Source organism: Carcharhinus amblyrhynchos, unplaced genomic scaffold, assembly GCF_965287045.1.
Source record: "Carcharhinus amblyrhynchos unplaced genomic scaffold, sCarAmb.v2.hapA scaffold_39, whole genome shotgun sequence".
Lineage (NCBI taxonomy): Eukaryota > Metazoa > Chordata > Chondrichthyes > Carcharhiniformes > Carcharhinidae > Carcharhinus > Carcharhinus amblyrhynchos.
This window is the reverse complement of record NW_027649780.1, coordinates 4,819,563-4,843,768: the sequence shown is the minus strand read 5'-3', so window position 1 is coordinate 4,843,768 and position 24,206 is coordinate 4,819,563. Positions and strand designations below refer to the sequence as shown.

The 24,206-nt window shown below is 46.1% G+C and overlaps 2 protein-coding genes across 2 annotated transcripts in view; one reads left to right on the top strand and one right to left on the bottom strand.

The window, feature by feature from the left end:
- Nucleotides 1–15,606, top strand: part of LOC145335560 (uncharacterized) — a 22,393-nt gene extending 6,787 nt beyond the window's left edge. Inside the window, exons 2-3 of the mRNA XM_080181366.1 lie at nt 4,306–4,312; nt 13,605–15,606. Of these exons, the coding sequence (XP_080037492.1) occupies nt 4,306–4,312; nt 13,605–14,525 (928 nt within the window). The 3' untranslated portion in view covers nt 14,526–15,606. The remainder of the gene's footprint in view (nt 1–4,305; nt 4,313–13,604) is intronic.
- LOC145335593 (uncharacterized) lies at nt 6,480–24,206 on the bottom strand. Its single transcript, XM_080181400.1, has 3 exons — nt 24,133–24,206; nt 22,288–23,310; nt 6,480–8,913 (listed from the first exon to the last, which is right to left on the bottom strand). The coding sequence occupies exons 2-3, from the start codon at nt 22,965–22,967 to the stop codon at nt 8,328–8,330; spliced, it is 1,266 nt and encodes a 421-aa protein (XP_080037526.1). The 5' UTR covers nt 22,968–23,310; nt 24,133–24,206; the 3' UTR covers nt 6,480–8,327.

Sequence of the window (24,206 nt, the reverse complement as noted above, 5' to 3'; positions counted from 1 at the left end):
TTGGGGGCGTTTAAGAGATCTGTGGATAGGTTCATGGACGAAATGGGATTGGTTTAGATTAGTGGGTTAGTGTTGTTTTTTTTTAAAAGCTGGTCGGCGCAACATCGTGGGCCGAAGGGCCTGTTCTGCGCTGTAATGTTCTATGTTTTATGTAACCCTACTTTTGAGTAAAGATGTTGACTGTCTAGCTGATCTACGCCCCTCGTTATTTTATGGACCTCCATAAGATCATCCCTAAGTCTCCTACGCTCCAGGGAAAAGAAGTCCCAGTCCATCCAGCCTCTCCTTATAACTCATCGCCACCCCTGATTTGAAGTTCTGTATAAGGTTTAAGTTTTCCACGGCCTAGAAAGTGAACGCTCCTCAGCCTTGTGTAATAGAGTCCCCAACTCATCATCTGTGAAGTTCTGACTTCTGTTCTTCGTGGGGCATCGTTTTAGGGAAAGTGGCAGGAAATAGAAGACAATTGAGGGAAAAGAAACCTTTTTCACTCAGAGGGCAGTGGGAATCTGGAATGCACGAGGCAGTAACCTTACAACCTATAAAAAGAATTTGGATCAGCACTTGAAATAACATTCGTGGATATGGGGCAAGTGCTGGAAAACAAAATTAGTGAGACTTTAGTAGTAGGTATTGTCGACGCAGACTCAATAGGCCAAAGGACCTTCTCTGCATTGTCTGACTCTAATTTATTTAATGGAGCTAGAAGTCTGACTCCCCATTTTATATGTCCAAATGTTGGTGTCCAGATCACCAACAACCTGTCCTCATCCCCTGTCTCCCTCCCCACACCGATGCTATAGTTAAGAAAGCCCACCAATGCCGCTACTTTCCCAGGAGGCTAAGGAAATTCGGCATGTCTGCCACAACTCTTACCAACTTTACAGATGCACCATAGAAAGCATCCTCCCCAGGTGGCACGGTGCCAGGGACCCGGGTTCAATTCTGGCCTCATAGTCACCGTCTGTGCGGAGTTTGCACATTCTCCCTGTGTCTGTGTGGGTTTCCTCCGGGTGCTCTGGTTTCCACCCAGGTTAGGTGAGTTGGCCGTGCTAAATTGCCCCTTTGTGTCAGGGGGCTAGCAGGTAAAATACATGGGGTCACGGAGAAAGGGCCTGGGATCATTGTCGACTCAGGCTCAATGGGTCAAATGACCTCCTTCTGCACTCTAGGGTTTTGAGATTCTATGTATCAGAGCTTAGTATGGCTCCTTCTCTGTCCAATGTTCCTCTTCTAGGGCAATCTAGACCAAGAGGTCACAGGTATAGGTTAAGAGGTGATAGGTTTAAAATTAAGATGAGGAAGAACTACTTCTCACAGAGTTTGGAGAATTTGTGGAACTCGCTGCCCCACAGTCTGGATTGTTGAATAGTTTCAAGAGGGAGATAGATATATCTGATTTTAAAAAACAGATTAAAGGGATATAGGGAACAGGTGAAGTGGATTTGAGACCAGGAAGAGATCAGCCATGATTTTGATTTGATTTGATTTATTATGGTTGCATGTACTACCATACAGTGAAAAGTATTGTTTCTTGCATGTTATACAGACAAAGCATACCATTCATAGAGAAGGAAACAAGAGAGTGCAGAATGTAGTGTTACAGTCATAGCTAAGGTGCAGAGAAATGATCAACTTAATGCAAGGTAGGTCCATTCAAAAGTCTGACAGCAGCAGGGGAGAAGCTGTTCTTGAGTCGGTTGGTACGTGACCTCAGACTTTTGTATCTCTTTCCCGATGGAAGAAGGTAGAAGAGAGAATGTCCACGGTGCGTGGGGTCCTTGATTATGCTGGCTGCTTTCCCAAGGCAACGGGAAGTGTAGACAGAGTCAATGAACAAAGAACAACACAGCACGGGAAACAGGCCCTTCGGTCCAACGAGCCCGTGCCGCCATTTTAACAATGTGCTTTTCCTCCTCCACCCTTGACCCATGTCTATGCTTATGGTACCCCCATTGGAAATCAGATTGAGGGGAGAATAATGGTTGGGAAACTGATTTGCTTAATGGATTGGGCTACATTCACGACCCTTTTGTACTTGTGGTCTTGGGCACAGCAGGAGCCACATCAAGCTGTGATACAACCAGAAAGAATGCTTTCTCTGGTGCTTCTGTAAAAGTTAGTGAGAGTCGTAGCTGACATGCCAAATTTCCTTAGTCTTCTGAGTTGATCTGATTGAATGGCAGGGCGGGCTCAAAGGGCTGAATTTGCCTACTTCTGTTTCTAATTCCTATGTTCCGAACAAAACCCAGACAGACAAGGCCTGACAAATTTGGCTCAACAAGATATTGGTCACTTCTAAAACTGCTTTGAGGAGGTTACCAAGAGGGGCATATACCAGAACTGTCTGGCATATCAAAGTGGGGGGGATTCACTTTTAACAATAGGAAAGTCAACAAGACCCGAAACAAGAGAACAAGAGCCCAGACCTCTTACATATTGAAGAGAGAGGCTCAAACTTTACAAGGGAAGAGTTATTATAGCCCAAAACCCATGGAGGTACTCAACCAGAAGACATTAGGATTATGTATTCCCTAGTTTCAGCCAGACTCCCTGCTATTCAAGAGACATGTACAACTGGAATGATGTGGCCTAACCTTAATGGCTGTTGTGACCAACACCCTCCCCCCTACATTGGCTGAAGGCCAGGTAACATTTGAAGGAAGGAGGAGGATAAAAATAGCCATTTTCAAGACAGATTCCACCAAACCTACTCTAATCTGGGACAACACAAGGAGGCGTGCGAGATCCACCTTCATGCTAAGAAGACCCTGAGCTCATCTGTGGCCGTGAGCTCAGTGAATTGATTTGATTTTGATCTGAGTTGATTTATTATTGTCACGTGTATTAGCGTTTAGTGAAAAATATTGTTTCTTGTGCGCTATACAAAGAAAACCGTTCAAAGAGAAAGAGAGAGTGTAGAATGCAGTGTTACAGTCATAGCTAGGGTGTAGAGAAAGATCAACTTAGCGCGAGGTAGGTCTGATGGCAGCAGGGAAGAAGCTGTTCTTGCATCTGTTGGTATGTGACCTCAGACTTTTATATCTTTTTCCTGGTGGAAGGTAGTACATCCAAGATGTGTGGGGTCCTTAATTATCCTGGTTGCTTTGCCGAGGCAGTAGGAAATGTAGAGAAAGTCAATGGATGGGAGACTGGTTTGCACGATGGATTGGGCTACGTTCATGACCTTTCATAGTTTCTTGCGGTCTTGGGCAGAGCAGGAGCCATGCCAAGCTGTGATAAATCCAGAAAGAATGCTTTCTATGGTGCATCTGTAAAAGTTGGAGAGTCATAATTGACATGCGGCACGGTAGCACAGTGATTAGCACTGCTGCTTCACAGCTCCAGGGTCCTGGGTTCGATTCCCGGCTCGGGTCACTGTCTGTGTGGAGTTTGCACATTCTCCTCGTGTCTGCATGGGTTTTCCTCTGGGTACTCCGTTTTCCTCCCACAGTCCAAAGATGTGCAGGTTAGGTTGATTGGCCATGCTAAGAAATTGCCCCTTAGTCTCCAGGGTAGCGGAGGTTAGAGGGATTAGCGGGTATAATATGTAGGGATATGAGGGTAGGGCCTGGATGTGATTGTGTACAGTGCAGACTCGATGGGCCGAAGGGCCTGTTTCTGCACTGTAGTGTTCTACGATGTATGCTACGACAATTGAATTCGACAAACCAATCGATTTCACCAGATTGGGTAGTATCTATTTCTCAGGCAATTAGCCTACTTTGGGGAAAGTTAACTTCATCCTTTGTGTAAAAATTGTTTCTTTAAACTCAATGTTTTTAATAAAGCTAACTTTGAACCAGACCCCTTGTCTTTTTATGAAAGTAAAGACACCTGAGTAAATGTGTAATAAACAGGTCCAAGTGTCTGTATAGAATATTGTACAGCCAACACGGGTGTTATAAAACAAACACTACTCACCCCAGTATCTGCTGTGCATGGGACTTCCCATTATTCAGAGCCTTCAATGGATCCTATTCCTGATGCTACATTAGTCCAGAGTTAGTGAAAGAATCAGGGAAGGAGACTGTTCGGCCCATCAAGCCTGCTTGGACAACAATCCCACCCAGGCCCTATCCCTGAAACCCCACATATTTTCCCTGCTAATCCCTCTAACCTACACATCCCATTTAGCATGGCCAATCAACCTAACCCGCATATCTTTGGAGCGTGGGAGGAAATCAGAGCACCCAGATGAAACCCACGCAGACACGGGGAGATTGTGCAGATTCCACATAGACAGTGACCCAAGTGCATTGCCATAAGAGGACACAGGTTTAAGGTGCTGGGGAGCAGGTACAGAGGAGATGTCAGGGGTAAGTTTTTCACTCAGAGGCTGGTGGGTGAGTGGAATCGGCTGCCATGGTGGTGGTGGAGGCGGATTCGATAGGGTCTTTTAAGAGACTTCTGGATGAGTACATGGGACTTAGTAAGATTGAGCTTTCTAGGTAAGCCTAGTAGGTAGAGATATGTTCGGCACAACTTGTGGGTCGAAGGGCCTGTTTGTGCTGTAGTTTTTCTATGTTCTAAGCCTGGAATCGAGCCTATTACTCTTATAATATACAATTATAAATATAATAATATTGGAACGTTGTGGAAAAGCTTGAAGGCGTCCTTCACTTTTAACAATTGGGAATCAACATGACCTGAAACAAGAACCCAGACCTTTTACGTACTGAATAGAGAGGTTCAAACTTTACAATGGAAGAGTTTCTATAACCTGAAACCCATCAGGAGGTACTCAGCAGAAGACAATAGGATTGTATATTCCCTAGTTTCATCCAGACTCCCTGCTATTAAAGAGATACGTACAACTGGGATGACCAGGCCTAACCAATATTGGCCAAAAGCCATGGAACATTCAAAGGAAGGAGAAGGATTAAAAACATCCATTTTCAGGACAGACTCTGTGAAAAAGCAACCTCTGGAAAAAAAAAAATCACCTGAAAAAGTACTTAGAAAGTGATTATTTCTTTCAGGAGCTCATAAATCTGTCAAAACAAGCTAAAATTTCTCAGGGTAGCTGAAGAAACAAACTACATGACAAAATACATTAGTGTTTTAAACACAACTAAAAACTATTATATCTGTCAAAATTAATGAATCTCGCACTGATTTGGGAATCTTTACTACAAACATACAGTTCACTGAAGCATCTCAAAGATCAGTTACAACAACATACATTCATACACACTACAATTACACAGAAACATAGAAAATAGAAGGCGGCCATTTGGCCCTTCGAGCCTGCTCCGTCATTCATTTTAATCATCAAGTTCAATATCCTGAACCCCCTTCCCTCCCCATATCCCTTGATCTCTTTAGCCCCAAGACCTCTATCTAATTTCTTCTTGAAATCACACAACGTTTTGGCCTCAACTATTTTCTGTGCGAGTGAATTCCACACATTCACCACCCTCTGGGTGAGGAAATTTCTCCTCACCTCAGTCCTAAAAGGTTTACCCCCGTCCTCAAACTATGACCCCCTAGTACTGGACTCCCCCCACCATCAGGGACATTCTTTCTGAATCTACCCCGCCGAACCGTGTTAGAATTTGTAAGTTTCTATGAGATCCCCTCTCGCTCTTCTAAACTCCAATATCATCCTAACTGACTTAGTCTCTCCTCATATGACAGATCTGCCATCATAAGAATCAGCCTGGGAAACGTTTGCTGTTCTCCCTGTATATTAAGGATATCCTTCCTCAGTTAAAGACACCAAAACTGCACACACCCTATAGAATTGTAGAAAAACATCCCTATTTCTGTACTCAAACCCTCTTGATCTCAGGCCAACATGCCATCTGCCTTCTTTACTCTCTGCTCTACCTGCACGCTTACATTCAGTGACTGATGAAGAGGATACCAAGGCCTCGCTGAACATCCACTTCTCTCAATTTGCGCCCATTCAAGTAATAATCTGTCTTCCTATGATTGCTACTGAAGTGGATGACCTCATATTTTTGACCACTTTATACTGCGTCTGCCATGCACATGCCCACTCACTCAGCCTGTCCAAATCACACTGAAGCAACTCTGCATCTTCCTCACGGCTCACAACTTTGTATCATCTGGCAAATTTGGAAATAATACATTTAGTTCCCTCTTCCAAATCATTAATATATCATGTGAACAGTTGGGGGTCCTAGCACAGATCCTTTCAGTGCCCCACTAGTGCTTGCAAATCAGAAAATGACCCATTTACGCCAGCTCTTTGCTTCCTATCTGCTAACCAGCTTTCCTTCCATCTCAAGACACTACCCGCAATCTCATGCATTTTAACTTTACCTAGTAGTCTTCTGTGTGAGACCTTGTCAAAAGCCTCCTGAAAGTCTAAATAAACCACATCCACCGGTTTTCCTTGGTTAACGCGACTAGATACATCTTCAAAGAACTGCAATAGATTCATCAAGCATGGTTTCCCCTTTGCAAATCTTGTCTGATTACACTGTTGAGGATTAACCAGACAGTGCACAGTGAGTCCTCAAATCTTTTATTACCTGTTAGCAAGAAAAGCAGACACAGTGAATTTCACTATGATGTTCTGTCGATTCATACAGGAAATGTAACAGTTATAGTTCACTTGCTCTTAGGAATTTTGTTATTGAAAGGGTCTTATTGTCAGCCTTGGGTGGGGTGGGTGGGTGGTATCTTTCGGGCCAAGCCAAGTAGACAAACTCAAATTACATTAGGACAAAGTAAAAGGGGCAGCTCCCCAAAAGGAAGGGGAACAGCCCAAACAAAAACAAAAAGTACAAAGGAAACTTAAGGCACATCAAATCAAAATGTGATTGTTGGGGTCTATAACGCACCTCAGCCCCTGTGGTGCCCAGCGGGCATGGAAGGCGTCAACTGTGCCTGCAGACACCGCATGCTCCCTCTCCAGGGACACCTGGCCGTGAACGTAGCCGCGGTAGAGGGGCAGGCAGTCGGGATGGACGGCCCTCCTGATCGCCCGCTGTCTGGACCTATTGGTGGCGCGTCTCACACAGCAGGTGGGATGACTGAGTGGTGCGTCTCACCAGGCCCAGGAGTAGGTTCACGAGGAGGTCGGCATCCCTCCCCTCCCCTCTCTGCACCAGGTGTCCGTAGATCAGGAGCATGGGACTGAAGTGCAAACAAAACATCAATAAAAGGTGTTTGAGAAAGTCAAAAAGGGGGTGCAATCTATAACATATTTTCAGCCTGGGAACACAGTATTTATGAAACTAACACAAAGTTTAGATTAGCAGCTTATCCTGAGTACACAAGCTCTGGCCTCACTGAAGACCTTGTTTGCTAATAAGCATTTGCCATTACTAGACAGAATTGTTTGTCATAACTTAATTTCCACAATTGTTGTAACTTTAATTTTACATACCAGCATCTTTGCTTTTAATTATAATTCCGCAAGTCCCAGCAACCTAATGGTGTTTTATTTGAAGTCAGCATCCTTAATCTTGCAGAACAAAGTGAATTAAATATTTGGCCAAAGCTGGAAACACAACTTAATTTCAGCAGTACCACTGCTTTCCAAATGCTGACTTACGAAATGGTCGGCACGATGGCACAGTGGTTAGCACTGCTGCCTCACATCAGCAGGGTCCCAGGTTCAATTCTGGCCTTGGGTCAATGCGTATGTGGAGTTTGCACGTTCTCCCTGTATCTGCATGGGTTTCCTCCGGGTGCTCCGGTCTCCTCCCACAGTCTGAAGATGTGCAGGTTCGGTTGATTGGCTATGCTAAATTGCCCCTTTAAGTGTCAGGGGGATTAGCAGGTTAAACGCATGGGGTTACGGAAATATGGCCTGGGTGGGATGGCGGTCGGGTACAGACTTGATGGGCCGAATGGTGAGAATGTGGAACACACTACCACAGTGAGTGGTTGAGGTGAACAGCATGAATACATTGAAGGGAAAGCTAGATACATATGTGAGGGAGAAAGGAATAGAAGGATATGCTGATGGGGGGAGATGAAGAGGGGTGAGTGGAGGCTCATGTGGAACACAAATATTGACATAGACCAATCGAGCTGACTGGCCTGGCCCTGTGCTGTACACTCAATGGAACAGCGACAAATGTATTTATTTTAGATCTACCTGTAGTGTTAGATTTACTATCCAGGATAAAATAAATGTCCTTCATCAGCTTTTGTGGATCATTTCAGTGGAAATGTGCTCTCCCGGGGCTCAAAGAGCATCAGCCCACTGGAAGCAAAGTCACGAGACCGGCCAGTCCAGCAGAAAGAAACCCTCCGACTCTCCCACTTCACCCACTGTCAGAATGAACATGGTTCAGTCCTGGATGTGATTAACAGCAGCAATAACAGCAGAATCCAACCCCCTGTCATCGCTTGTGAACTCGCTGGTGTCTCAGCAGGTGGGATGACTGAGTGAATCCCTTGTCGCACTGAGAGCAGATGAACGGCCTCTCCCCGGTGTGAACTCGGTTGTGATTCTGCAGGGAGCAAAAATGACTGAATCCCTTCCCACACCTGGAGCAGGTGAACGGTCGCTCCCCGGTGTGAACTCGCTGGTGTGTCTGCAGGTGGGATGACTGAGTGAATCCCTTCCCGCACACGGAGCAGGTGAATGGCCTGTCCTCAGAGTGGACTCGCTGGTGGATCTGCAGGTGGGACGCATCGATGAATCCCTTCCCACACTCTGGGCAGGTGAACGGCCTCTCCCTGGTGTGAATTCGCTGGTGTCTCAGCAGTTTAGTGGACGTTCCAAATCGCTTGCCGCACTCTGAGCAGCTGAATGGCCTCTCCCCAGTGTGAACTCGCTGGTGCATCTCCAGATGGTATGGAGCATCGAATCCCTTCTCACACTCAAAGCAGATGAATGGCCTCTTCCTAATGTGAACTCGCTGGTGTCTCAACAGGTTAGATGAATGAGTGAATCCTTTCTCACACTCATAACAGGTGAACGGTCTCTCCCCAGTGTGACTGCGTTGATGAGTTTCCAGCACAGATGGGGACCTGAATCCTTTTCCACAGTCCCCACATTTCCATCGTTTCTCCTTGACGCGAGTGTCCTTGTGTCTCTCCAGGTTTTACGATCACACACACAGGTAGAATCTCTCCCCGCGGTGAATGCTGCGATGTATTTTCAGACTGTGTAACTGGTTAGAGCTCTTTCCACACTCAGTGCACTGGAACTCTCTCACTTGGGTGTGTGTGTGTCTCAGTGCCTTTCCAGTCACACTGTTTAAAGTCTTCTGAAGCAGACAGAACAGAGAAAGATTTCTCCTTCTAGATTTAAAGGCCGATGACATTCATGCCACAATCAATCGCAGTATCGCCGATCTTGGTGGAATGTTTGAGTTTTCTGTCTGTAAATCTCCACATCTAAAAAAATTCAGAACAGACAATCCGAGAAAGCTGGAATATTCTTTCCTTTCTCATTCCCCAGAAGCTGTCAATCTCCATCCCACACACCCTCCCTCCATTCTCACTCTGCTGTACCTAATATCTACCCTCCCAATTCTCCTGAAGGTGCTGATTGAAGCTGATTGACAGATCCACGCTCACTGCTTCCTGTCCTTGATGTGGAGATGCCAGCATTGGACTGGGGTAAACACAGTAAGAAGTCTTGAACCTGGTGTTGTGAGACTTCTTCCTGTCTTGGACACACAGAGCTGAAAACCATCAGGCTTACAGATGCTAAAGTTTCAGACATAGACATGGGGCAGCATGGTGACACACTGGGGGCAGCACAGTGGTTAGCACTGCTGCCTCACAGCGCCAGAGACCCAGGTTCAATTCCTGGCTTGGGTCACTGTCTGTGTGGAGTTTGCACGTTCTCCCTGTGTGTGCGTGGGTTTCCTCCAGTTGCTCCAATTTCCTCCCACAGTCCAAAGATGTGTGGATTAGGTGCATTGACCATGCTAAATTGCCCCTTAGTGTCAGGGTAAATACTTGGGGATAGGGCATGGGTGGGATTGTGGTCAGTGCAGACTCAATGGGCCAAATGGCTTCCTTCCGCACTGTAGAATTCTATAACTCTATAAATTATCAGACTAATGATGTGTGTATTGCTCCATACCCTATTATCTGATTAGAGAGAAAAGCAAGATAAAAGAAAACATATTTTTCCACGGTGAAGAGACATGATGTGGAACTCACTGCCGACAAGGATTTTGAAATTGGAGAATGATTTCATAGTGAAATTGGGCAGACACTAGAAGGAAATAAACTAGAAGGGGAACGGGGATATAGAATCATAGAATCCCTACAGTACAGAAGGAGGCCATTTGGTCCATCCAGATGGTACCGATCACAATCCCACCCAAGCCTTATTCCTGCAATCCCACGCCTTTATCCTGCTAATCCCCCTGACACTTGGGTGAACTTAGCATGGCCAATCCCCCGAACCCGCACATCTTTGGACTGTGGGAGAAAACCGGAGCACCCGGAGGAAAACCAGACACGGGGAGAACGTGCAAACTCGACACAGTGACCTGAAGCTGGGAATGGAACCCCGGTCCTTGAGGCAGCAGTGCTAACCCACTGTGCCACCCAAAAACCTGGCTGGGAATCGAACTCGAGCTGAACCCTAGCCACTAGACCGTCAGGGAAGGGGAATGAGCCTGACTGGATTGTCCTACAGAGAGTTGGCATGGACCTGACTTACCAAATGGATTCCTTCGGTGCTGTAATGGATCTATCACTGGAAATATACAACCTAGCTACAGTATTGCGTTACAAGAATAGAAGTAATGACAATTGAACTTTATTACAGAACCATAAATGTCTACTTTGTACAGTACAACAACACTAGACATATCTCCACCCCTATTTTAATTTACAGCCATCTCCTGGGGAGACTAGCCCTTTAATTGTGAACATTAGGAAAGAGACCATCCTTTTAGCCAGACAAATAAATGTGTGAAGCTGAGGAGTAAAGGATGTCAATGTCTTTAAGAGTGAGAGAGAGAGAGATCTGGGCCAATCTTTCCAGAGTCTGCACCCTCTTCAGTGCTGTATCATTCTATGGATCTACAGACCAACAGTATCTAAATGGACAGACACATTTGTCTTTAAATATCTCTCGGACAATAAAAGCAGGTTCCACAAAAATCACAAAACATTTGCACCCTCATTGACTCTAATTCCAGTTCCAGGGTCCCACAGCTCTCTGTATTTCCCCAGGGAGGGTGGAGAAAGAAAGTGTTTTACTCACAGATGTTGGCCAGAGGAGGAAGTTTTAGTTTCTGTGTGTGAGTGAAGCTAAAAAAAAAACCCAGAAGCTGTGCTGTTTCAGATCAAACTGCAGGATTTGAGAGAAAATGATGGGAAGAGAATTTTTTTTTGCAAAAAGTTCCCCTCCCCCACTCCCTCAGCTGGGCAGCCCAGCACGCAGGCGCAGAGAGGGCACTGCTGAGCCGGGCTGTCCGGAGCAGGCGCAGAGAGAGCGCTTAGCTGAGCCGGGCTGTCCGGAGCAGGCGCGGAGAGAGCGCTTAGCTGAGCCGGGCTGTCCGGAGCAGGCGCAGAGAGAGCGCTTAGCTGAGCCGGGCTGTCCGGAGCAGGCGCAGAGAGAGCGCTTAGCTGAGCCGGGCTGTCCGGAGCAGGCGCAGAGAGAGCGCTTAGCTGAGCTGGGCTGTCCGGAGCAGGCGCAGTGCGGCTGCCGCCAGCGGTGGTGGCTCTCGATCTCTTTATGGAGTAGCCAGAGTGGGGGGGGGGGGGAGTTCACCGAACGGCTTCTCGCTCTGGCCGGAGCCCCGCCTCCAGCCGCTTGTCTGGGAAACCTTGGCTCGAGGAGGGGAACAATGGGCGGGGGGGGCGGGGCTCCCGTGTCGGGGCCTGCGCACTGGAAACCCGGAAACGTCACCGCTCAGCAGGCTGATTCCTACTGGCTGATTCAGGTAGGGTTCCGCCGTGACGTCACAAAGCGGAGTGAAGGTTGAGCTTCAGGTGGACTCAGGTACCCCTCTCCTGTCTCCACCATCTGTGAGTAAAACACTTTCTCCTCTCCCCCCTTTCCATTTCTTTCCTCATTCTGGGGGAAACTGGGGACTTGCAGCAACTGAAGGGAAAGACTGAATCCAGGGAGGCTGCAGATTCTGGTCTCTCTCTTAAAGACACTGACATCCTTTGCTCCCTCAGCTTGACACATCCATTGGTCTGGCTAAAAGGATGGCCTCTTTCCTAATGTTCACAATTAAAGGAGTGGTTTCCTCAGGGGCAGCAAATTAATATAGAACAGAGATATGTCTTGTGTTGTGGTATAAGAACATAAGAAATAGGAGCAGGAGTAGGCCATCTAGCCCTTCGAGCCTGCCCCGCCATTCAATAAGATCATGGCTGATCTGTCGTGGCTCAGTTCCACTTTCCCGCCCTCTCCCCATAACCCTTAATCCCCTCTCTTATCAAGAACCCATCAACCTGCTTCTTAAAAATATTTAGCGAGGCAGCCTCCACCACTTCAACGGGCAGAGAATTCCAGAGATTCACCACCCTTTGAGTGAAGAAGTTCCTCCTCAACTCCGTTCTAAACCGCCTCCCCTTTATCTTGAGGCTGTGCCCCCTAGTCCTACTGTCTTTTTTGAGCGGGAAGAGTCTCTCCACCTCTATCCTATCCATCCCATTCATCATCTTATACGTCTCAATGAGATCTCCCCTCATTCTTCTAAACTCTAACGAGTACAAGCCTAGTTTATTCAGCCTCTCCTCATAGCTCAATCCCCTCAACTCCGGTATCAGCCTAGTAAACCTCCTCTGCACTCCCTCCAGGGCCAAAATATCCTTGCGCAGGTGCGGCGCCCAAAACTGCACACAGTACTCCAGCTGCGGCCTCACCAATGCCCTATACAGCTGCAGCAAGACCTCCCTACTTTTATATTCAATCCCCCTCGCTATGAAGGCCACAGATTAGATTACATTATTTGTGGTTTTGTAATAAAGTACATTTATTATTATTGGGGACTTTGCAGCAACTGAAGGGAAAGGAAGTGAATCGATTATGTTTATTCCACACATTTTTAGTCTTGTCATATGGACTTATATCTGTCTGGCAGCCTGCATGGAGATTTTCAGCTCTCTGTGTCCAGGACAGGAAGCAGTGAGCATGGATCGGTCAATCAGCCTCAATCAACATTTTCAGGAGAATCGGGAGGGTGAATATTAGATACAGCAGACTGAGAATGGAAGGAGAGTGTGTGGGATCAAGTTTTGCAGCTTTTGAGGAATGAGAGAAGAAAGAATGTTTCATAGAATCTAAAATTGTCTGTTTTGCATTTCTATCCTGTCGTGACTGTGATGACTTTTGTAAACTCCTTTTTGCAGAATATCAGAAGGGGAGGATTTACAGAAGAAATCTCAAACCAAACGTTTTGTGGAGATCTGATAGAGTCACTCAGTTTATCGGGACCTGAATATCATCGGTCTTTGAATCTAGAAGGAGGAATGTTTTTCAGTTCTGTCTACTTCAAAAAACTTTAGACTGGAAAAGCAGTGAGAGAAACACATCCAAGTGACTATGGTTAGAAGTTTAACAAGTTACCAGCCTGAAAATACATCGTAACATTCACAGCGGGGCGAAACTGTACACATATTCTGTATATGGACGTTGCTTCAATTGAATGTTGAACCTGGAGGGTCACAAGGACACCCGCACCATGGAGAAACCGTGGAAATGTGAGGACTGTGGGAAGGGATTCCGTTCCCCGTCTGATCTGGAAATTCATCAACGCAGTCACACTGGGGAAAGGCCATTCATCTGCTCTGTGTGTGGGAAAGGATTCAGTGTGCCATCACTGCTGCAGAGGCACCAGCGAGTTCACACTGGGGAGAAGCCGTTCACCTGTGCTGACTGTGGGAAGGGATACACTCACTCGACCACGCTGCTGACACACCAACGAGTTCACACTGGGGAGAGACTGTTCACCTGCTCTGTGTGTGCGAAGAGATTCACTCAGTTATCCATTCTTCTAACACACCAGCGAGTTCACACTGGTGAGAGACCGTTCACTTGCTCTGAGTGCGGGCAGGGATTCAGTCGGTTCTCGTACCTGCGGACGCACAGGCGACTTCACACTGGGGAGAGGCCGTTCACCTGCACTGACTGTGGGCAGGGATTCAGTCAGTCATCCAACCTGCGGACGCACCAGCGAGTTCACACTGGGGAGAGACCCTTCGCTTGCTCTGAGTGCGGCAAGCGATTCACTCAGTCGTGCAGTTTACTGAAACACCAGCGCATTCACACCAACGAGAGACCATTCAAATGCTCTGATTGCGATCGAGTCTTTACAACCTCTTCAGATCTCATTGTCCACCAGCGCATTCACACCGAGGAGAGACTGTTCAGCTGCTCTCACTGCGCAAAGAGTTTTAAAACGTCATCCCGCCTCCAGATCCACCAGCGAATTCACACCGGGGAGAGGCCCTTCCCCTGTCCCATCTGTGGGAAGAGATTCAACGCTGCATCTAACCTGAGGACACACCAGCGAGTTCACACTGGAGAGAGGCCGTTCTCCTGCTCTGAGTGTGGGAAGGGATTCACTCTGCTGTGTAACCTGCAGAGACACCAGCGACTTCACAACTAACTACAGGGATGGGGCCTTCTTCAAATAAACAAAAACTTGGGAGGCAGCCAATCCCTGGCTCATTCCTCCGGCAATGGCTTGACCAAATCAAATTGACCTACCGGGTTTAAACTTGGATAAAAACTTATAAATTAACTGTTCCTTCGTACATTCTCCATAGCAACAACTTGTTAAAAGTTACTTGTCGCAAGCTCACAGTAAAACATACTTGGACAGGAATCAAAACCAAGTTACAGAAACAGTAAGGTTTACGCCCTTCACCACTGTAGCCAGCGAGCTATTCTTTAATACAAAAATGGCCAAACACAATGTTGAGGTAAGCCTGAAACGAAAGCAATTAGATATACAGATATTTCATCTCATACTAGAAATTTACAATATGAATCACAATGGAGTATAACAGCTCGAGAAGCATCATGGGGCTAGCTGACTTGACCACATTCCAAGCGGTATTCAGTGATACAGACACAGAAAACAGCTCATTCAACAGGGCCTCCCACTTTAGCCACCCCTCCCCACTGTGCAGCTGTGTCTGAGTAACTGTTAATGGTTACTAGGCAGAGACAAAGCCAAGACAAAGGAGCCGATGTACAGGTACAGAGAAGTCCCAAGGACAGTTGATGAAGGGGGTCTGGGAAAGAGGACATCTACCTGTTCATGAGCTGATCTCACAGCCTTACACTTATTAATTTTATTGGACCTATACAGGACCTTTATAATGAAATAAATAATTTTATTGGACCTTTTATGGGACGGCACGGTAACACAGTGCTGCTTCACAGTTCTAGGGACCTGCGTTCGATTCCCGGCTCTGGTCGCTGTCTGTGTGGAGTTTGCACATTCTCCTCGTGTCTGCGTGCGTTTCCTTCGGGTGCTCCGATTTCCCCGCACAGTCCAAAGATGTGCAGGTTAGGTTGACTGGCCATGCTAAATTGCCCCTTAGTGTCCTGAGATGCTTAGGTTAGAGGGATTACGGGTAAAATATGGAGGGATGTGGGGGTGGAGCCTGGATGGGATTGTGGTCAGTGCAGACCTGATGGGCCGAATGGCCTCTTTCTGCACTGTACGGATTCTATGATATATATTTAATTTGTAACCATTCTGATTGGATTGTGTCCAGCTGGGGTGAGCTAAGAATCTAAGAATTGATGAATGATGCGGGGGTTTTTCAGAGTATTACTAATATAAAGACTCGCAAAGTATCCCGGCTAAAGATGTAACTTTATTTGACCAATGCACACTGGGAGAAATGCAATTGAGCAGTCTCTCTGAAGAGAAGGCCCTGACATTCCAGTACCCCTCTGAAGTTGCAATACATCCGTCAGGACAATTATACATTTCTCGAGTTTGTTTTTCCCACCTTCCATTAGTTATGAACCAGTCAGCATTAGTAGAAAATCAATCACTGTTAACAGTTGTCATATATCTTAATCAATTGCATTCTACTCTCTAACAGCATTGGATTACATTGATCCATAGAATCCGGATGCTGCTTCTCCCTGACACTTAGCTACAGGGTTTAAACATGCTGTTCCCACCAACTCTCAATGACGTCAGTGATCGAGTTAGATAGTTGATATTCCCATGTTTGAGAAGCACTTTCTTATCGGTACAAATTGAACAGCTCTATTTGTGCTATGGCGTTGGTAATCCACACTATCCGTAACTTCTACTGATCAAAATATACACATTCTGTGGTTTCATTGTTCCAAAGAATGTAGTTCATCTCATCCAGCCTTGATTCCATCATGCTCTGCAGCAATCTGCTTTTGGCTAAAGTGTACAGATCGTTTTAAAAGTACATCTGAAATACATTTCAAATTCAAAATATATGTTTAGATCAGAAATACTTTTTCAAATCTCTTACTTGTTTAAATCTCTTACTGTGGGTATGTGAATCTTTATGGAGACAACACCCCGTTAATCTTTACGTCTAATCTTAAGTTAATACACTCAGTGCTAGTCGTTTTATTAGTGTCTTAAATTCTGAGTTTCTCTAACAATGATTTTCTTTGTTGGGTGGAATTGCACATGGTCAGGCCTTGTGGCTTCTCCCCACTGGCGTAACTCAATAAACAGTTTGTCGATTGAATCAGGCTTGAGTGTGGAATGATTCTTCTGAGTTCATTCCCCCTGAATAGGCATTAATGACATTTGAGAGCCAACAATGCTGTTGTTCGAATATGGGACAATTTTGACATAGGCAAAAGCACTGTTAGCAAGTTACCTTGAAAAATAAAGTTAATTTATTAGTCGCAAGTAAGATTTACATTAACACTGCAATGAAGTTACTGTGAAATTCCTCTAGTCGCCACAGTCCGGCACCTGTTCGGGTTAATGCACCTAACCAGCACGTCTTTCAGAATGTGGGAGAAAAGCAGCGCACCCAGAGGAAACCCATGCAGACATGGAGAGAACGTGCAAACTCCACACACACAGTGACCCAAGGTGGGAATCGAACCTAGGTCCCTGGTGCTGTGAGGCAGCAGTGCTAACTACTGTGCCGCCCCTGCTGATACTATTTAAGATGTGGCGATGCTGGCATTGGACTGAGCTAAACACAGTAAGAAGTCTCACAACACCAGGTTAAAATCCAACAGGTTTATTTGGTAGCAAATGCCACTAGCTTTCAGAGTGCTGCTCCTTCGTCAGGTGAGTGGGAGCTCTGTTCACAAACAGGGCATATAAAGACACAAACTCAATTTACAAAATAATGGTTGGAATGTGAGTCTTTACAGATAATCAAGTCTTAAAGGTACAGACAATGTGAGTGGGTAGAGGGTTAAGCACAAGTTAAAGAGATGTGTATTATCTCCAGCCAGGATAGTTAGTGAGATTTCGCAAGCCCAGGGGGTTATAGATAGTGTGACATGAACCCAAGATCCTAGTTGAGGCCATCCTCGTGAAGATCTTCGGGTAAGCATTCTCCAAAGCAGCCTTCACGACACACGACAGCGCAGAGTCGCTGAGCAGAGACTGATAGCCAAGTTCCGCACACATGAGAACAGCCTCAACCCAGATCTTGGGTTCATGTCACACTATCTGTAACCCCCATGACTTGCCTGGGCTTGCAAAATCTCACTAACTGTCCTGTCTGGAGACAATACACATCTCTTTAACCTGTGCTTAATGCTCCCTCCACTCACATTGTCTGCACCTTTAAGACTTGAATAGCAGGTTAGCTGTAAAGACTCGCATTCTAATCAGTAATCTGTAAATTAATCGTGTAACTGAAGGGATAATGAAAACCAAGGTCCAAGTCAAAGGACGGGCGTGTGATAATCTAGCCAGAGATCTGAGAGATGAGGTTAGGTCTGACGTTGAAGATTTGAGATTTGGAACCATTCCCTGACATTTATTTACCTTGCTGTATGAAATAAACTTTCTTAATATTCACCAGGATGGACATGAATGGGGCAGCACAGTGGTTAGTGCTGCTGCTTCACAGTGCCAGGATCCTGGGTTCGACTCGCAGCTTGAGTCACTGTCTGCGTGGAGTTTGCACATTCTCCCTGTGTCTGCATGGGGTTCCTCCGGGTGCTCTGGTTTGCTCCCACAATCCAAATATGTGCAGGTTAGGGTGCATTGGCTATGCTAAATAAATTACCCCTTACTGTCAGGGGAACCAGCTCGGGTAAATGCATGGGGTTATGGGAATAGGGCCTGAGTGGGATTCTGTTCGGTGCAAGCTCAATGGGCCAAATGGCCTCCTCCTGCACCGTAGAGATTCCATGATTCACAAAAGGAGTACATTTAGTAATTGGAGTCCGTGCCAACTCTCTGTAATACAATTCAATCAGTTCTATTCTTTGCTATATCCCTGTTCCCCTGCACTTTTATTTTCTTCAACTGCTCACTCAAACTTGTCTGTAAATCAATGATATTTTCTGCTTCCGCTCGAAAGTTCCAGGCCACAAACACTCTCTGTGTAACTAAAGGTTTGCCTGACATTCAGTCTGCACTGCAGGACAAGACAACAGGAGTAGGGATCAGGTTAGTGATTAATTCATTGATGATTCTAATTAGTGATCACTTGACCGGAAAGAGGTCAAATGAGGGCTATAAAGTTTATTATGGCGTTTCCACAGGGAAACACATCCAACGGGATCTTTAAGGAAAGTTACAGATTTGAACCATTAAGGACAGAGGAAAGGGGCTGGGTTCACTGAGCTGGGTCTAAAGGATATATGGCCCAAAAGGAGGGTGTGGAATATATGTGAGCAACGGACTTCCCTGCGGTGGTACTGTTTCCTACTGTGGTGCCGGGGGAGGCTTGGTTGTTGAATATGTCAGCAAGACAAGAACACTGCTCAGAATCAGAGCATTACATCGTGTGTGCCTGCTGGACCCTCTCAGGAGCCCCAGCAAGATAATCATTGCTATTTTACCATTGAAGGAGACATTTAAAGCAGTACAGGTGGGGGGGCCCCCACTCAAGTGATACATAATCACCCCACAGGCAGCGATAATCTCAGGAGCTTGACTTTGTGAAAGCAATCACAGTCTTTTGTCTGCAGACTCGCTGACTGAGGGATAGTTCCACGCGTCTAGGAAAACATCTTGTTTGGTGCCTGGTGGGGTGACGCATTGCACGTTGACCAAACACTGGGGAAAGTGGTACGACAGGCCATGCAAGAGGCTGTGGAAATTGCCCATGAGTATATCAGGTGCTCCAAAGAACAAGACCCACAAGGGAGGAACACAGGTGAACCTCACTACCCAGACTGCCACACCAGATTGAAACAGTGAAGGGGACACCATTGGTGTTGTGGCCAAACGGGCCATCTAAAATGGCGATTTGTAAAGCACCCTGGGACAATTGGGCAAGAACTGAAACGACAGGCTACAGTTTAAATTCAGGGACAAAACAGGCTGTGATCCTGACGAGTGAATGAACAGGAAATGGGTCATCTCCAGCATGAAAGGGACTTTCTGGTCACACTGGGTTGTGTACCAGACATGGGGGCACCGTGAACCCTTATTTAGGAGGAAGGTATGTGACCTCTGTGCCTCCAGCACCTACAGATGTTGGGGACACACCCAGAGATCAGTGTAGTAGCACCTGATTGGATTCTTATCGATCGGGGGGATCAAGTCCTGATCGATTGATTGGCAAGGGCCAAAAGGGAGCGTGAAACCAAACGGGGTATAAAGGGTGCTGCACAACCAGGAATCTCTCTTTCTCTGACCTCACGAACGAGCTACAACAATGGTGACCATCGCCAGCGACGACCAACACGAGGAGAGACACCACACCCAAGAAGGAAGGAAGACCAGAGCCAGAATGCCAGACCAGACCACAGGACCAGACTAGGCAGACGACTACCAAGACCAGCGCACAGATAAAGGCCAATATCTGCTTGGGTACTTGCCAGTCACGCAAAAGTTAAGTCAAGGTCTTGTGTTGGACTTGAATTCTAGTATTTTCTGTAAGATAACTTATTGTTGGTCGGGTGGGTGATTATTGATTGTGTGGGTTTAAATAAATATTGGTTGTACTAACAAAACGTCTACTCGAAGTTATTTGTCCACCGTATAAGGGTTAAAAGAGACTGTGCGGCAGGTAACAGTGGGACCAATTTGTTCCGGGAAAGGCAGGAAACTAAGTGGTGGGAAGTAACCAGGGTGGAGATGACCATCTCTACTTTGGGGGGTGGGGGGAGGTAAGGAGTAGTAATTGTGGAGCTGTTATCATGGAAGATCTATTAAATGCCAATTCTGGAAGTCCCTCACCACGCTCCAGCAGCATCCTGTTAAAAGGAAGAAGGGGGGAAGCGAGAAACTGAACATTACGGCAGGATGGTTCTGGCTATCTCCTGACATCTGGGAGACTGGCCAGCTAAAGGATTTGGAGAGGCGTTGTCAACATTATATTGGCCTTCCTGGGTAGTTGCCCAATGGTCAAAGAGAGAGAGATAATGGAAATGTGGAGTTGAGGTTACAACCAAATCAGCCACAATTATATCAGCCATGATTGTATTGAATGTATTGAATAGGGTAGAGGTAGAGAGATTCTTCCCGCTTAGAAAGGACAGCAGGACTAGAGGGCACAGCCTCATGATAAGGAGGGGGGTGCAGTTTAGATCGGAGTTGAGGAGGAACTTCTTCACTCAAGGGGTGGTGAATCTCTGAAATTCTCTGTCCGTTGAAGTGGTGGAGGCTACCTTGCTAAATATATTTAAGTCACGGGTAGATAGGTTTCTGATAGACCGGGGAATTAAGGGTTAAGGGAGAAAGTGGGAAAGTGGAACTGATCCACTTCAGATCAGCCATGATCTTATTGAATGGCGGGGCAGGCTCGAAGGGCTAGATGCCCTACTCCTGCTCCTATTTCTTATGTTCTTATGTTTCAAAATCACATAAGCTGCTATGAGAAAAACCACAGATCTTTACAAAAACAGACCCAGATAAGTGTCAAGGCCCGGTTACAAGGTTTATCTAAAAAAAAAGGCTCTTATTCTGAGAGAGTTCATTAAATCAGACATCTGACATCAGACATCTCTCAGACATAGAGAGAGGGATAATGGAAATGTGGAGTTGAGGTTACAATCAAATCACCCACCATCAAATCAGCCATGATTGTATTGAATGGGGCAGGCAATGAGGGGCCGAGTGGCCTGCTCCTAATTCGTATGTGATCGCATCCTTTATAATAGATTGTAGCATTTTCCCTCCTACTGATGTCAGGTTAATGGGTCTGTGGTTCCCTGTTTTCCCTATCACCCCTTAAACAGTGGGGTTACATTTACCACCTTCCAATCCGCAGCAATCATCCCAGAACGCACAGAATTTGAAAAGGTGACCACCAATGTGTCCACTATATCTACAGCCACCTCTTCCAACTCTCTGGGATGTAGATCATCAGCTTTTGGGGATTTATTAATTTTCAATCCCATTAATTTCTCCAGTACTACTTTCTCACTCATACTAATCTCTTTCAGTTCCTCATGCTCACTGTTGCCTTGCTTCCCTAGTGTTGTTTGGATTATTTCTGTATCTTCCTCTGTGAAGACAGACACGCATTGTTTGGTTTCTCTGCCATTCCCCCATTCTAAACTCTCCTGTCTCTGACTTGAACGGACCCACATTTGACTTTGCTGGTCTTTACCTTTTCACATACCGAGGAGCTTTTCCAGTCGGTTTTTATATTTCTCGTCAGTTTGCATATTCTATTCTCTTTATTTTCAGTTTCTTGGTCCTGCCTTGCTGAATTCTGAAACTCTTTCCCAATCCTCAGGCTTTCTACCGTTTGGGCTAGTTTGATCGAATGGAATCTTTATCTTTTCTTGTTGCATCACTTTTCCTTTTGAATTTTTGCTCCTTAAAGGAATCTATTTTGTCAATATGTAATAATTCCTTAAATTCTAGTGATTGCATGTCCATTGTCAGATCTTCTGTAGTAATCCTCCAATCTACCATAGACATCTTACCCCTCATGCCTTGAAGGTTTCCTTCTGTGAGAAACACACAAGTAGATTAAACGAAAGAACCATGTAATCATCAAAGTCAATCTTCATGGTAACATGAGACGCTCTGGGATGATGCCAAACAGCATCAAGCACTCCTGGCAATTAAGGCCGGCCAGTCCAACACTCTCCATTCCAACTCTGAGAATGAACAAAATGCAGTCTTGGATGTAATTGAGAGCAGAAAGAAATAACAGCAGAATCCAAACCCCTGTAATCACGCATGAATTTGTTGGTGTCTCAGCAGAGCGGATGAAACTCTGAATCCCTTTCCACACTGAGCGCAGGTGAACGGCCTCTCGCCAGTGTGAACTCGCTGGTGTATCCGCAGGGCGGACGACTGAGTGAATCCTGTCCCACATTGAGAGCAGGTGAATGGTTTCTGTCCAGTGTGAACTCGCTGGTGTATCTGTAGAGTGAATGACTGACTGAATCCCTTCCCACACTGAGAGCAGGTGAACGGCCTCTCCCCGGTGTGAACCCGCTGGTGGCTCTGCAGGTGGGTCGACCGAGTGAATCCCTTCCCACACTGAGAGCAGGTGAACGGCCTCTCCCCTGTGTGAACTCGCTGGTGTCCCTGGAGGTCGGATAACTGGGTGAATCTCTTCCCACACTGGGAGCAGGTGAATGGCTTCTCCCCAGTGTGAATTCGCTGGTGTGTCCGCAGGTGGGATGACTGAATGAATCCCACTCCACACTGAGAGCAGATGAACGGCCTCTCCCCAGTGTGAATTCGCTGGTGTGCCCGCAGGTTGGATAACTGACTGAATCCCTTCCCGCACTGAGAGCAGGTGAACGGCCTCTCCCCGGTGTGTATTCGCTGGTGTTGCTGCAGGCTGGATGACAGAGTAAATCCCTCCCCACACTCAGAGCAGGTGAATGGCTTCTCCCCAGTGTGGCTGCGCCAATGAGCCTCCAGCTGAGATGGGGCTTTGTATCCCTTTCCACATTCCGCACATTTCCACGGTTTCTCCATGGTGCAGGTGTCCTTGCCTCTCTCTTGGATGGACAATCAGTTGAAGCCTCGTTCACACACAGAACACGAGGACAGTCTCTCCTGCTGTGAACGGTGTAATATTTATTCAGGCAGGACACTGGTTAAAGCTCTTTATTCAGTCACTGGAACACGCACTCGAGTGTGGCAGTGTGTTAGTGCTTTTCCAGTCACGCTGATGTATGAAATTTTTTCAAATTGACAGACTGGACAATCATTTCTCCTTCTAGATTCAAAGGTGATATTCAGGTCCCAAGGAGTATAGGCTCTGTCAGATCTAGATGTGCCGTTTGAGATTTTGGCCTGTGATTCCTCTTTCAATATCCTGTAAAACAAATTTACAAAAATCATCAGTTTCAGTACAGAATAAAAATTTAGAACAGACAGTTCTAGTTTGTATGGAATATTCTTGCCTCTCTCATTCCCCTAAAGCTGTAAATCTCCAACTCACACACTCTCCCTCCATTCTCACTCTGCTGTATCTAGTATTCACCTTCCCAATTCTTCTGAATGTGCTGATTGACAGGTCCATGCTCACTGTTTCCTGTCCTGGACACAGAGCGCTGAAAATCTCCATGCAGGCTGCCAGACAGATATATGTCAATGTAACTGGACAAAAAATGTGTTCAATGTATAGGATGGCTCCAGTTAGTCATGATACTGGTGGTGGGGCAGGTGGATGTCATAGAAATGTATAAAATTCTGGCAGTGTTAAACAGGTTAGATTTAGAAAGAATGTTCCCGTGGTTGGGGGATGGGGTCATAGTTTGAGGATAAAGGATAAACCTTTTAGAACTGAGGTGAGGAGAAATTTCTCCACCCAGAGAGTGGTGAATGTGTGGAATTCACTACCACAGAATGTAGTTGAGGCCAAAACGTTGTCAGATTTGAATAAGAAATGAGATATATCACTTGGGGCTAAAGGAATCAGGAAAAAAGGGGCAAGTGGGAATCAGAATATTGAATTCGATGATCAGACATGATCAAATTGAATGGCGGTGCAGGCTCGAAGGACCTGGGCCAACCTTTCCAGAGTCTGCAGAACCCCTGGATTCACTTCCTTTCCCTTCAGTTGCTGCAAGTCTCCAATTTTCCCCAGAATGAGAAAAGAAATGGAAAGGGGGAGAAGAGAAAGTGTTTTACTCACAGATGTTGGCCTCTTTTAGGTGCTCACAGATGTTGGAGACGAGGAAGAAGTTTGATTCTGCCTGAAGCTCAACC

What these genes read in the sequence shown, in the direction of transcription:
- LOC145335593 (XM_080181400.1), bottom strand. Translation starts at nt 22,967, where the DNA reads ATGGAGAAACCGTGGAAATGTGCGGAATGTGGAAAGGGATACAAAGCC. An exon ending in CGAGTTCACACTGGCGAGAG is followed by an intron (nt 8,914 to 22,287) that starts GCCGTTCACCTG and finishes CACTGGGGAGAG; the next exon opens with ACCGTTCACCTGTTATGAGT.